This window comes from Microtus pennsylvanicus, chromosome 14 (genome assembly GCF_037038515.1).
Source record: "Microtus pennsylvanicus isolate mMicPen1 chromosome 14, mMicPen1.hap1, whole genome shotgun sequence".
Lineage (NCBI taxonomy): Eukaryota > Metazoa > Chordata > Mammalia > Rodentia > Cricetidae > Microtus > Microtus pennsylvanicus.
In genome coordinates this window covers 7,309,785-7,323,966 of record NC_134592.1, presented here as the reverse complement: position 1 = coordinate 7,323,966, position 14,182 = coordinate 7,309,785, and the positions used below count along the sequence as shown (strand labels likewise).

The 14,182-nt window shown below is 49.1% G+C and overlaps 1 protein-coding gene across 9 annotated transcripts in view; it reads left to right on the top strand.

Annotated features, from left to right (window-relative positions):
* Traf3 (TNF receptor associated factor 3) overlaps positions 1–12,857 on the top strand; it is a 103,548-nt gene extending 90,691 nt beyond the window's left edge. For all 9 annotated transcript variants that reach the window (XM_075948386.1, XM_075948385.1, XM_075948382.1 and 6 more), the window contains 3 exons: positions 853–993; positions 6,177–6,351; positions 7,090–12,857. In XM_075948386.1, coding sequence (XP_075804501.1) covers positions 853–993; positions 6,177–6,351; positions 7,090–7,661 — 888 coding nt within the window. In that variant the 3' untranslated portion in view covers positions 7,662–12,857. The remainder of the gene's footprint in view (positions 1–852; positions 994–6,176; positions 6,352–7,089) is intronic.
* The last annotated feature ends 1,325 nt before the right edge of the window (positions 12,858–14,182 follow it).

Genomic DNA, 14,182 nt, shown 5'->3' with positions numbered 1-14,182 from the left:
ATGGACTGGCCAAGGGAGATGAAGTGCTGTGACAGATAGTGATTGTATGCACAGTGTGATGTTCCAGTGTGCATCTACTAGGAAATGGTTAAAACAAGCTAGTTGATAACCCTTTTTATATGGGGTGAACATTTCAGATCTGTCCTCAGCAGTTTGATGTGCTCATTTCATTGGTAGCAGCTATCACCATCTTGTGCAGATCTTAGAAACAGTTCTTAAGGGGAAATCTTGTCCCTTTGACCAGTGTCTCCCTCATCTCCTCAGGCCCAGGGCCCCTTCCCTTTGCTTTTGCTACAGCTTTTTGGTTCTAGTTGTGAAAACAGGCAGTATGTCTTTCTGTTCCTGGCCTGTTTCAACTAGTGATGGCTCTCCAGGGACTAGCTTATTATTATTATTATTATTTCAGATAGAAAGACTATAACAGAAAATATCAAGTACATTGTGGTTTTAGAGCAGGTATGACTTTGTAAGGTCTATTTTTCAGTTATATACTCAGTGCTGTGCAAGCTGGATAAAATATAAAATTGTTTCTTATTATGTGCCCTGGCCAATCCAGAAGCTGCACTGGTAAAAGATTTGTTTTCAGTGAGCACTTTAAAAACCAGCCCCTTGTTCTGAAATTCAGTTGACCCCCCTCCCAGGCATTCCTTAGCTGTAGGGAGAGACAAACAGCTTGCAGGGTTCCCTGCTAGCTCTCCAGATTTCTACCTTTTTGTATGGAGGAATTTTTCTCCTGGGCTCCTTTTAAAGAGCCAGTAGAAAGCTTATGTTGTGAAAGTGTAATTACTATCATTATTGTTAATTAATATCAAACCACTTTTTGTTAAACTAATTGAAGAATTTCTTTCTCAGGTTTCCTTGCTGCAGAATGAAAGCGTTGAAAAAAACAAAAGCATACAAAGTTTGCACAATCAGATATGTAGCTTTGAAATTGAAATTGAGAGACAAAAGGAGATGCTTCGAAACAATGAATCCAAAATCCTTCATTTGCAGGTGAGCACCCTGCCTGGTGGCAGGCAGGCATGACAGACCCGTGGCTTCTCTGGCTTGTCTGAAAACTCAAGGGCAACTTGGGTCAGCATGAACCTACCTAGGAAGCTGACCCAAAACCCCTCTTTCGTGTCTTCAACTCATTGGAGAAAGTAAAACTTAAAGCCCTTGTCTTAAAAATTAGCTGTTTCTGGATAGGGTGTAGCTCAGTGGTAAAGCATTTCCCTAGCATGCACAAGGCCCCCGGTTCCATTTTCCACCCCTTCAAAAAGAGAGAGTCTGTGTAAAATCTGATTTTATTCCTATTTAAGATACATTGTTCATTAGGACTTGTGTGCCAAGTTTCACTTCCTAAAGTGAAATCAAGCCAAACTGCTTTGTTTTATACACATATCTAACTTTAGGTCACCATAATAATCCAAAGATACCCCCAAAACAACAAAGATGTAAATTTGCAGGGCTTGAGAGAGGTTTCTGTGGCTAAGAGTTACTCTCTCAGAGGACTAGGGTTTGATTCCCAGCCCCATAAGTCCATTGCCTGGGACTCTGGTGCCCTCTTCTGGCCTTTTTGGGCATTGCATGCATGTGATGCCATGGGTGTTAAAGGAAATAGGAAGTGTGTGTATTTCCATTTTGCTGGCCCAGGAAAGGTTGTTGTTCTTTGTTTTTTTTAGAGCTTTTTGTTGTTGTTGTTGTTGCTGGTTTTGTTTTTGTTTGTTTTATTGCTTTTTGATACAGGGCTTCTCTGTGTAGTCCTGGCTGTCCTGGAACTTACTCTGTAGGCCAGGCCGGCCTTGAACTCACAGAGATCCACCTGCCTCTGCCTCCTGAATGCTGGGATAAAAAGCACCAACTGTCTTGAAGTGTTTCTTAACAGAATTTTAAAGGACAGCAGGGTGTGTTGGTACATGCTTTTGATCCCAACACTTGGGTGACAAAGGCAGGAAGATCTCTGTGAATGAAAATTGGGGCTAAGGGGGGCTGGAGAGATGGCTCAGAGGTTAAGAGCACTGGCTGCTCTTCCAGAGGTCCTGAGTTCAATTCCCAGCAACCACATGGTGGCTCACAACCATCTGTACTGAGATCTGGCGCCCTCCTCTGGCTTGCGGGCATACATCGAGGCAGAATGTTGTATATATAATAAATAAATAAATCTTTTTTTTTTTGTGGTTTTTCGAGACAGGGTTTCTCTGTGGCTTTGGAGCCTGTCCTGGAACTAGCTCTGTAGACCAGGCTGGTCTCGAACTCACAGAGATCCGCCTGCCTCTGCATCCCGAGTGCTGGGATTAAAGGCATGCGCCACCACCGCCCGGCAAATAAATAAATCTTTAAAAAAAAAAAGAGAGAGAGAGAGAAAATTGGGGCTAAGGAGATGTGTCTTGAGTAAAGTGCTTGTCACACAAATTAGTCCAGTACCCTAGAGCCTTGGTGACCACTAGGTGGGCCTGGCAACCTACCTGGTGGACCAGGGCTATAAAGGCCTGCAGACAGATCTGGCTAGCTAGACTAGTCACAGCAGTGCGCTCTGGGTTAAGTTGAAAGAACTTTCTGAAGCCGGGCGGTGGTGGCTCACGCCTTTAATCCCAGCACTTGGGAGGCAGAGACAGGTGGATCTCTATGTTTTGAGACGGGGTCTCACCAGGCTGCCTGGGTAGACCTTGCTCTGTCACCCCCTTTTTTCAGCCTCTTCAGCAGCTGAGTTTACAGAGCTCTGCCACACTAGCAAACCAACTTTTCTTTATCAAAACAGTAGCCTGGGGGCTGGAGAGATAGCTCAGTAGTTGACAGCACAGTTTGCTCTTCCAGAGGACCTGGGTTCAATTCCCAGCCTCCACATGACCACTCACAATCTCTGTAACTTCAGTTCCAGGGAATCCAACACCCTCATACAAACATACATGCAGGCAAAACACTAATGCACATAAAATAAAAATAAATCATTTTTTTATATGGTAGCCGGGCGTGGTGGCATACACCTTTAATCCCAATACTTGAGAGGCAGAGACAGGTGAATCTCTGAATTTGAGGCTAGCTAGGTCTACAAAGCGAGTTTCGGGACAGTCAAGGCTACACAGAGAAACCCTGTCTCAACAAACAAACAAACAAAAAGGTATCCTGGATGGAGAGCCAAAGGGTAACCTGGGCAATTTAGTGATCTCCTGTCCCAAATGAAACTAAAAAGGACTGAGTGCATAGCTAAGTGTGCTTGCCTAGCATGCCTAAGGAGGGAGGGAAGGAGGGAGGGAGCTGGTAAAGCAGTTCACTGGATAAAGGTGCTTGTCACCAAGTCTGACAACTTGAGTTCACGTGTGTAGTCCAGGTACCTGGGAGGCTCAGGTGGGACTTTCTTGAGTCTGAACAGTAGCATCATGTGATCTATGACTCAAAGGAAAACAGGCCAGCTGGTCACAAACTGGATGAACTGCATGTGCTGCTGCAAGTTGCTGAGTCCTTGCAGTAGGGCTCAGGTGAGCGTCTGCAGTCCACATGGAACACCACCACACTCTCACTGAGCAGGGTTGTATGGCCAGGGCCTAGTGACCTGAAGGTGACAAGGTATAGCAAAGGACATTCGCTATAGCCCTGAAGTTCATACAGCTAGTCATCTGTGTCTCTAAGAAACAGGCCCTAAATTGGGGTTGTTTATTCTGTGTGCAGATTGCTGCTTCCCAGCTCCTGAACTTGTGAATTAAACTCCACACCTGCAACCTGCACTTAGAATGTGAATTTATAGAAACATTGCAGTGGCAGAGTGTTCACCAAGGCCCCTCAGGAATTAAGTCACATGTTGCTCACATGCTCACAGAGAAGGCCTGACACAGACCTGTATTCTGCTTTGAATCTGTGTTGGTTTTGCAAGAGAAAGGCCTGTCTGAAAAATAACACATCCCTTGCTGGGATGCAACTCCTAAGTTGTTTAGGTGAGCCCATTTGTATAAAACATGTACCTATATACAGAATATGTGCCTCTGTCTCTGCAAGGTTTACCAGGTGCCGAGCCAATGCCCTGTATTAGGGAGACCTCCATGGCCAGTGCAGTGGTCTTGTCCCTTCCTGTGCAGGTCACTAGTTATTGGGGAGGAACACCTCAGGGCCATAGAGCTTAAAGTGACTAAATGGCTTGTGCTAGGCCATGCTGCAATCCCTCGTGGTCCTCTAAGTAACCAAACATCGTCTTTCCCACCTTGGTCAGGCTTTTTCTTTTTACCAGTACCCATAGTAGCTTACTTTATGAGGGCAGTTCATTCAAAGGACACCAAGACTGTGGGTGTTCGTTAAAGTCAATACAATTGACTCCCAGAAAACAGGGGTTTTTTTTTTAAGCTTGTGTCAAATTGTTACACAGAACCATCCAGTACAGGTTTTGTTTTGTTTTCTTTTAAAAAAAAAAATTTATTTATTTATTATGTATACAATATTCTGTCTGCGTGTATGCCTGCAGGCCAGAAGAGGGCACCAGACCTCATTACAGATGGTTGTGAGCCACCATGTGGTTGCCAGGAATTGAAGTCAGGACCTTTGGTAGAGCGGGCAATGAATGCTCTTAACCGCTGAGCCATCTCTCCAGCCCTCAGAAAACAGTTCTTATGGAGCCGAATATCCTCTGATTATACATTCTTGTTTAACATAGACAGAGGTTTGGAATAATGGATTAGCTCACAGCCAAAAATAAAGAGACATTCACATAGCAGGTTTTTTTTTAGAAGATTAAAGACATCTGTGCTGTATGTGGGGGTGGTATATGTGCACATGTGTGTACATGTGTATCCCTATCTCCAGCTTTTTATATGGATGTTAGAGATTTGAATTTATGCCCTCTTACTTGCACACCAAGTGTTCTTACCTTATCCTTCCTAAATGTTAGCATCAGGTTTCCTGGAGAGAGCCAGGGAGATTTGCATCAGCCTTTCACTCTAGTGAGAGAATCCAGACCTGCCTTGTTTGTTCCTTCCTGGTTGGTGACAGCCAACAAAGGTGCCGACAACCAGAATTTCAAATATAGACTTCCAAAAGAAGAAGTGAAGATGGTAGGCTGTCCCTGGGGCTGTCCCCTGAGCACCCTGTGTGACCAGCGGCTTCAGAGCCTTTGGAGGTTATTTGCATGAATGGAAACTCTTATGATCCTAGGCTCCATCACAGGAGACAGACAGGCTGGAGCACAGGGCTCTGTTACCCTCACAAGTGGAATGGTATGTTTCTATACAAAGCTTTGCTGAGTTACTTAAGACAGTGCAAAATTGGCAGGCCCTGTGTCAAGACAGTGTCTCTACTTGCATATGTTCTGGTGCCCCTGAGTGCAGAATCTACTCTCATGGGCCAGCCCACTTAGCTCTTCCTAGGCCTAGGCCCTGTACGTAGCAAGCCTTCTCTCTCCAGCACTCGGGGCCTCTGGTAGAGGTAGGATAGAAGGAGTTCTTTCTTTCCATGGGCCTTGGCACTTCTAGGGTCCCCCTCTGTAATCATAGAACAGAAGCAGCATGTCTGTTCTGAACCAGGCAGCAGGGTAGGCAGACAGTGCCAGGTGACTCCATCATCCTGAACCTGATTCCCTTTGATTGGTAGGAGCCAGGGGTCTTGGGCCTTGAGAATCTTCTACTACTTAGACAAGCTTTGACCTCAGTCTCTTCTTCTCTGTACCTGTGGCAGCCTGTGGTGCTAGAGGTACAAGTGGATACAAGTGAGGCTTCCGGCAGTCTGGTGAACAGTAGGGAACACTATTAGTGTGAGGTCAAGGTCACTGCCAGAGTTCTGAAAGGAAAGCCGGTGGCAGTCACGCGATGCCTGGATACAGGTATGTGACACAGGCAGTTTGGTCATCCCAGAAGAAATAGCCTGAGATGGGGAGGCCTGTGTAGGAGCTATGGGCAGGAAAAGGAAACACTGCAAGCACACTTACGGTATTGGATATTGTTCCCTTTCGTCTGATCAGCCCTGCCCTTGTGGTGACTATAAAAACACTGCAGACTGGATGTGATGGCATGTTAGCCAGGTCTTGCATGAGACAGATCATCATCTGACTGCTTCCAGCTCCACTGTGTTCTGCACACGTGCTTATCCCTAGGAGACTAGTGGTCTCAGCCAGTGGGTGCACAGTGATTGACAGCTCCACTTGGCATTTGGGGGTGACAGCACAGCATGCCCAGAGTTCTAACTGGTTTTTACCTTTAACCCCTTTGGTCTGGAAGCGAGTAATAGACAGCCAAGCAGAGAAACTGAAAGAACTCGACAAGGAGATCCGCCCCTTCCGGCAGAACTGGGAGGAAGCAGACAGCATGAAGAGCAGTGTGGAGTCCCTTCAGAACCGCGTGACTGAGCTGGAAAGCGTGGACAAGAGTGCAGGGCAGGCGGCTCGCAACACAGGTGAGGTCACTTGGTCTGAGGTAGCTGTTCCCACTTGCCATGGCACTGCTGCCTCAGGAAGTGGTGTATCAGGCGCAGCACATGCAGCCTTGAGGCACCGGTGTTGCGTGCTGAGAGTCCTCCAGCAGAGACAGGTTTTCACTTAGATTTGTCCTTCCACAGTAGTCCCAGCATGGCAGGGTGCACTGCCCTCCCTTAGAGAGGCTGGACCACAGCATGCCAAGTCCTGTAGGGTCAGGGTACCACAGACACACTCTGAGGGCCCAGAGACAGGAGCAGACCAGGCAGGGGAGGTGGGCAGCCTATTGCCCAAGTATCTCTGTGAGCATGTGTGTGCTCGGAGCTGTGAGTCTGGATGGGTGCAGAGATGACTTTCATGAAAGGATTAGGGAGTAGGGGTCGGTTATTGTGCTGCGTGGGCTAATTAAGCAGACGGAAGGCGTGTGGGTAGAATAGAATAGGAGACTGCTTAGACCTAGAGCCTAGTGTCCCTGTGGATGCCAGGGCCATAAGGCAGGGGAGTGTGGGCAAGTAGGCAGCCAGGCTCTGACAGCTGTGGCCTGACAGTTGGTACACTGTGGCTACCAGAGGGGAGGGGAAGGAAGAGATAACACTTTGTACGTGTCTGCTGTCTGCAGTCACAGTGGCATCTGGGGCTCCTGTTCCAGACACTGGTACATATGCACTTCTCTGATGTTTGCATGTCTCCTTTGCCAAATGTTTTCTTGCATGTGGCAGGCCTGCTGGAGTCCCAGCTGAGCCGGCATGACCAGATGCTGAGTGTTCATGACATCCGCTTGGCCGACATGGACCTGCGGTTCCAAGTCCTCGAGACCGCTAGCTACAATGGTGTGCTGATCTGGAAGATCCGTGACTACAAGCGCCGGAAGCAGGAGGCTGTCATGGGGAAGACCCTGTCCCTCTACAGCCAGCCTTTCTACACAGGCTATTTTGGCTATAAGATGTGTGCCAGGGTCTACCTGAACGGGGACGGAATGGGGAAAGGGACACACTTGTCGCTGTTTTTTGTCATTATGCGTGGAGAATATGATGCTTTGTTGCCATGGCCATTCAAGCAGAAAGTGACACTCATGCTGATGGATCAGGGGTCCTCTCGACGTCATCTGGGAGATGCATTCAAGCCTGATCCCAACAGCAGTAGCTTCAAGAAACCCACTGGAGAGATGAATATCGCCTCTGGCTGCCCAGTCTTTGTCGCCCAAACTGTTCTAGAGAATGGGACGTATATTAAAGATGATACGATTTTTATTAAAGTCATAGTGGATACTTCGGATCTGCCTGACCCCTGACAAGTCACTGGGGAGGTGGATTCAGCAGAAGGTAACTCCTCTGGGGGGTTGAAGCGGTCTGTCTTCACGAAGGTCCTCGGCCTCAGGAAGGACCGTGTGGAACAGGGTAAGCAGCCGGAGGAGGAGGAGGATGCGTGGCTGGCAGGAGGAGCCACACGTGAAAACAGACCCCAACGGATTTCTAATAGACTAGCCACACTCACTCTGAAGAATTATTTATCCTTCAACAAGATAAATATTGCTGTCAGAGAAGGTTTTCATTTTCATTTTTAAAGATCTAGTTAATTAAGGTGGAAACATATATGATAAAAAGAAACATGATTTTTCTTCCTTAACTTGAACACCAAAAAAGAAAACACACATGGAGGTAGCAGGACGTGTCAGCATGTTAATTTAAAAGGAGAACTTATGAAATAATAATACAATTCTGATATATTCATCCTAAAATTCAAGAGTGCAATCTTGTTTCAAATATAGTATACTGTCTATTTTTAAGGCCTCATCTGGTCTCTGTTTTAATAATTTGTTTGTCAGAAGGCCCTGAGTAGACATAAAGTCTCTAAATTCAGAAGTCATTTTTAATTTAAAGTTCTATAAGTAATTGTTACTGCAACATTTTGTTTTAAAACGTTGATAGACTGATATTTCTTGGAAGAAAATGTAAAATATCAAACACTGGTTATCACTTGTGATAGGAAAGAGAATATTCAACCTGTCGTTATTTCTCGTTAGAAATGTAACCCTTCAATATCTGTCGTAGTTAGTGACACTACTTCACAATGACTATGAGAGGGACAATGCTCATGGATGCTGTGCATCATTTCAGACTTTAAATTGTTTTCACCCTAAAATAGGGCATTAGTTGAACTTTGGAGTTCTAAACAAAATCCTGTAGATTTTTAAAATTCTGCCCCATGTTTAGACAAGCTCTCTGTTGCTGACAGCGCCAGCCTTGGCCTCCAGTGTCCAGTGTACAAGGATAGGCAGGCAACCTGGCTGCAGGAGGCCCCAGCAAGTGTTTTTCATCCTGTCATACTGCTGCATTCAGCTAATGATCTCCGAAAGCAACGTCTGTGCTCAGAGATGGTGGCATACGGTACATGTGCCTTAGATGTGACATGCTGCTTCTTGTCCCTGGGTTTGCGCTCACCATGATTCTAGAAGGTAATAGTTTAACCAGATCTTTCTCTTTCCACCACCAGACCTTTGTCTCCCAGGGCCCTCAGACAACTCTAAACCTGCCTGGGGAAGGCAGGCCTCCATTGGCAGCTTCTGGAGGCTCTGCTGCTAAATACTCACAGATTCCAGTTCTAGGTCCCCAAGAGCAGCTCAGTCCCACCCCAAGGGAAGGAGGTGTGCCACACCCTTCCAGGTCTGCACAAGGGCCCTGAAAACCCCCACAGCATGAAGGAGAAACCACCCTACCCTAAGCATTCCCAAGACCGGACCACTGGTCTAGGGGCCTGCGCAGGCTGGCCAACAGCGGCCCTGGCCTCCCTGTTAGCAGGCTGGCCAGCTGATGCCCAGCCTGCCCTGCCCAGATGGCACTCTAGCTCTCACTGTTTACGTCTCTCGATGGTCCAACTGTGATAGAAGCCTGGAGCCCTGCCCCGGTGCCCCTTTTGCTATGCACCACACTTCATGGTGCTCTCACACTGATGGGTGCTACACGCGACGGGTGCTTCTTAGGCAAAACCAATGTGTGCGAACCACCACATCTGTGCCACTTGCCCAAAAGGCGCGCCCACAATTGGCCAGCTGGGCCCGCGCTTCAGACTGCCTGCCTCTGGGCTCTCCCCATGGTCGCGCGGGGACAGCTGGGTTGGTGCCCGATGGCCTACCTTGTCTCTGGTGCTGCCATCTGTCCTGGGTGTGCCTTTGTCCCAGTGCCTGCTGGAAGTGCCCTCCTCCTGCACACCTGTCCCCGTGCTTCCTCGAGCGACTCCTGGTCTCCAGCACTTGCCCTGCCCTTCCATGCTGAAACATTGGTTCTTCACCTGCTGCTCCTTTCTCCACTCTCTTGAGATCGCTTTGGGGTAAGTCAGTGGAAAGACTGCAGAGCCAAGGCCCTCTCAGAGGTGCCGTCTTTTTCCTCCAGGCCTGTCCCCCAGGGTTCTTTCCCAAAGACCTGGCTGGAGTTGAGAGGACTACCTGGAAGTCCTTAGCTGGCCTCAGGTAGCTTTTCCATGGCCAGGTATCAGCAACAGGGATACCCCTGCAGCACCCCCTTTGAAGAAGTCAGTGCAGTGCCAATAGGTAGATGCCAGTAACATCATGGGGCTAATTAGATCACATCTTTAGGTTTAGACCCTGGTATGAGGGTGACCTTGAGGTATCCTCAAGTATTCCCTCCCTGTTAGTGAGACTTACAAGACTCTTCCTATGTGATGTGGGCCCTCCTGGCCTCTTCTAGGTACCTGCAGGATATGAGTAAACCAACTAAGTAACTGTTGTCCCTGGGATGAGGGTCCAGCATGTCACAGCTTCCTGTAGTGTATCTCTTGCATTTCTTGGTAACAGTAGAATAGTGGCAAGCTCATACCCTTGTGCCCTGTCTCTTAATGTGTGAAGGACGTGCTGAGACACGTCTCCTGGGAGGTGTGGAACAGGTCACACCCTGCCTGGGTGTGCCTTGCTCTGCTCCGTCTCAGCATTCCTTGGTGCCCCTTTGGTGCTCACCACCTGGGCCAGTTTGGGGCTGTGGGCTCAGCATAACTGAGGCCCTGTTGCCAGTTCTGGCAGCCAGCCCTCACCATTTCACAGGGTCCTGGCCACGAGAAACGCAGGGTGGTCATGCAGTGCGTGTACCTAGCTGTGCAAAAGTGTCAATTGCTCGTCCTTTAAAGGAACATTTGTTCCATGGCCTCCATGAGGAAATTGGACATAACTCCCATAACTCCTGCTTGCCTGGGGCTGTGTCCGTACCTGCTCCAAACTGCCCCTGGGAAGATGCAGGCCGCTTAGTGTCAGTGTGTCCTGAAGCCTAAACCACGACTTTTGGGGGTAGCTGGAAGCCTCTGTTAGTAACAGCCCAGGAGCAGACCAGGACTGCCTTCCTTGGTCAGGGGAAGAAAGGTAGCCCGAAGGGCCCTGGTTGGGCCTCTCTTACTTCTTGGGGACAGACAGACCCAACCAAGGCCATGTAACATACCAGGCTGTGGGTGAGACTGCAGAGTGATGGGCTCATGGAGGAGAGCAGCCCCCGCACCCCAGCCCACCCAGCTCTGTCTCTGTAGAACACATGCTCAGCGTTTGAAGAAGCGAAGGGCTGTTGAGAGGGCCTGCACCTCAGTCCACATCCATCTCCCCTTCTTGGAGTAGCCCATGCACAGATGCACCGTGTCCCTAAGACAGCACAGCAGTCAGCTGAGGGAGGTGACTGCCATCCTGCCTCCTTTCTTTCTCTTTCTTTCTCCATTTCCTCCAAGGACTGCTACTCCAGGGAGCCAGGCATGAAGCACTGTGGCTTTGCTTCCTGGGCAGCCTCCAGCAGGGTCTTCAAACCCACCAGCACCAGATCCCCTTTGAATTGGCTTAATCTGACTATCTGTGGTCACTTCATAAGGACCTAGAGGTCAGATACAGTCCCTTGTGGGTAGCTGGCCACCTTCCCATACCTCGTTAGTGCCCCAGAGTCCCACCTGGAGTTGGGACCTGACATTAATGTTCTAACGGAGCAGTACATGGTAGCAGCCGCCCATGGCAGGCCTGACAACCGGCGGACTGCGTCCAGCAAAAGAGAGGTGGTCTGGGCATGCCACGCAGCAGGGTTCCTGGGTGGACTACTCCTGCCAGCCCAAGAGGAGACCAGGGGCAGTGCCAGTACCAATAGAATGGCCCTTGTCTCTTCTTTCCCCCTGCATACTGCCAAGCATTGCTGGGACTACTGCACTTTGTACCTGGCCAAGACATTTCCCAGCTGACAGGTGACAGGGTGGGTCAGTCCCTACCCTTCTGTACATCCCTCTGCCTGGGACCATCAGTGGATGGAGAATGACTTGGTGGAGCTTAGGGTACTTTTTCTTTTTTACTTTCAATCCAGCCTTTTCCTGACTAGACTGCAGGAGAGCAAGTGTGAGTTCCAGGCATGCCATGGTTTCTGAGTGTGTGTAACAAATGAGAGTGTGCCCCCAAATCTCAGTTTAAGATCACGGTTTTGTCTTCCGCTTGCAAATACATAGTACCTGTTTTCTCCAAACTAGAATGTATCCACAGGGCCTGGGTCAGGTGAGGTGATAGTTGGCAAGTGACCCAGCCATCATTAACTGTCCTACTCCAGCTGGTGCTGGTTGCCATGGGCACCCTGGCATCAGGGAGCCAGGCCAGCAGCCCGTCCCAAAGGCCTGAACATATCCCAGCCTGTTGTCCACTTGGAGGGTTCCCTGCACCGTTGCATGGCAGATGGGCATGACCTACACCAAGGCAGCCATACAGCTAAGCAGGCCCAAGCAACCAAGCAGACTGATTCATTTCCCTTGCCACACCATGTCTGGAGTCTTTCTTGTGAGGTCACTATGGAAAGGAGGTAACAAGCCCAGGGTTACTTGTGCCACCCCATAGTCAGTGGTGACTAGCGTACACCTTTAGTCAGGTAAGATAACCTTCAAAGGCAAATCAATGACCTAATTGGAAAACACAAAAGCTGGCCTTCCTTCCAAAGATTTTCCCAAGAATCCGTAGGCACTGACTGAGGAAGTGGGGGTCAGTGCAGACTGTTGTGGAGTTGCGTTCTTTTCTCTGATGGCACGCCTCTTGTGTTCAGTTCTTTTACCCAGAAACAAAGACCAAAGAAGGTCAATCTCTCATTTGACTGTATTTTTTAATCTGACTGTTGACACTTGCCGTCTGTAGTAACCGCTGGCTGTGAGGCCCCATCTTGACAGTCCAAGTGATTGTGACCAGTGATTAGTCCCGTGTTCTTCCGCTCTTCTAAGAAACCGAGACAGTGTGCATTATTGCTCAGCAATAATCCTGTCCCTAGGAGTTAGCAACATGTCTCATTTCCTGATAGCATTATGATGTTTCAGATTCTGTTTACTGTATGTTAAATGTGGTTTCATTTGGTATTTATTTGTGTTTTGAGGTCTTGCAATGTTTCTGTTCTGCTGCTAATAATAAAGTTTGTAAGACTGTAGAATGCAAAATTTTGCAATGCTAAAGTGTCTATTAGAGGAAAATAAAGCTGATTTAAGAGTCCTATGCGTTCTCTCTCTCTCTGTCTCTCTCTCTCTGTCTCTCTCTCTGTCTCTCTCTCTGTCTCTCTCTCTCTCTCTCTCTCTTTCCTCCAGACAGGGTTTTTCTGTGTAGCCCTGGCCGTCCTGGAACTAGCCATGTAGATCAGGCTGGTCTAGAACTGACAGAGATCTGCCTGCCTCTGCCTCCCAAGTGCTGGGATTAAAGGTGTGCACCGCCACCGGGCAAGTCCTGCTGGGCTTTGGGTTGGGTCTCCTCCAGCTGTTCTCATAAGTGGCTGTGACAGCTGCCTGGGGACACCCTGTGGCTTAGAGGGGGCCACCCTTCATTCCAAGCTGCTACCATCCTGAGATACCAGAAGGTTCTAAGCAAGGCCTTCTTGCTCATGTCATCCCAGGTCTTGCCTGCAACTCACAAGACTGTGGCTTGGTCCAGGGTGGAGGACAGAGCACCAGTGAGAACCAGATCCACAGGTACCAGGACTAGATATGCCCAGCCTGAAAGGAGCCCATGTTCTGAAAGGTCTGTCCTAAGTGGAGAACATGAGGCTTACAGAGGGAAGCAGGCCCCAGCTGCCTGGGGGCGTGCACTCTGTCCTAGACAGTAGGACAATAATCGACACGTCTAATTTTTAAAACCCCTGGAGAATTCAAAGCTACCTTCCCTGTCCTGTCCAAACCCTGCCATGGTGAGTTCTCCATAAGCGCTTCTGGACCACCTGCAGCAGAACCCTGAGCACAGATGAAGAAGAGCACCCAAGGGACTCCTGGGAGCTGGCGGGGCTTGTGGGCCCAGGCTGAGGACAGGGATGACAGCGGGCTAACCCCTGGCATAGGGCTATTTCGGTCATGCAGACACGCCTACACCTATGAAGGTTTCTGCCAGGGAGCATAATGGCATTTGTCCCTAAGGTCCCATGTGGAGTGAGTCCTCTGCTGGATGTGGACTGCTGGACCCTGCACCTCTACCCTTTGCCTGGTGCTGCAGCCCCCTGGGGTGGAGCATACCAGCCAGGGTCATGGCACTGAGCTCATAAGGCTTGCCCTGTATGCTCCTAGCTCTGGAACTTGGGGCTCTGCCCCCACCTCTCTAGGGTGCCGAAGACAGCCCTGTGACCACACTGGGTGACCAGGTCACAGGACCTGCTCTGGGGCTGCTCCTCACTCAGATGCCACCAACCAAACTACTCCCAGCCAAGCAGCCTTTGTCCCTGCAGGGACCCCACCCAAGGAGGGACAAAGGGTGTTCAGGCCTGGAGTCAGCAAGCCTGGCCTCCAGCTGTGACTTCCCCTGGCCCAGAGACTTCAGACTCAATACAAAAGAACAGG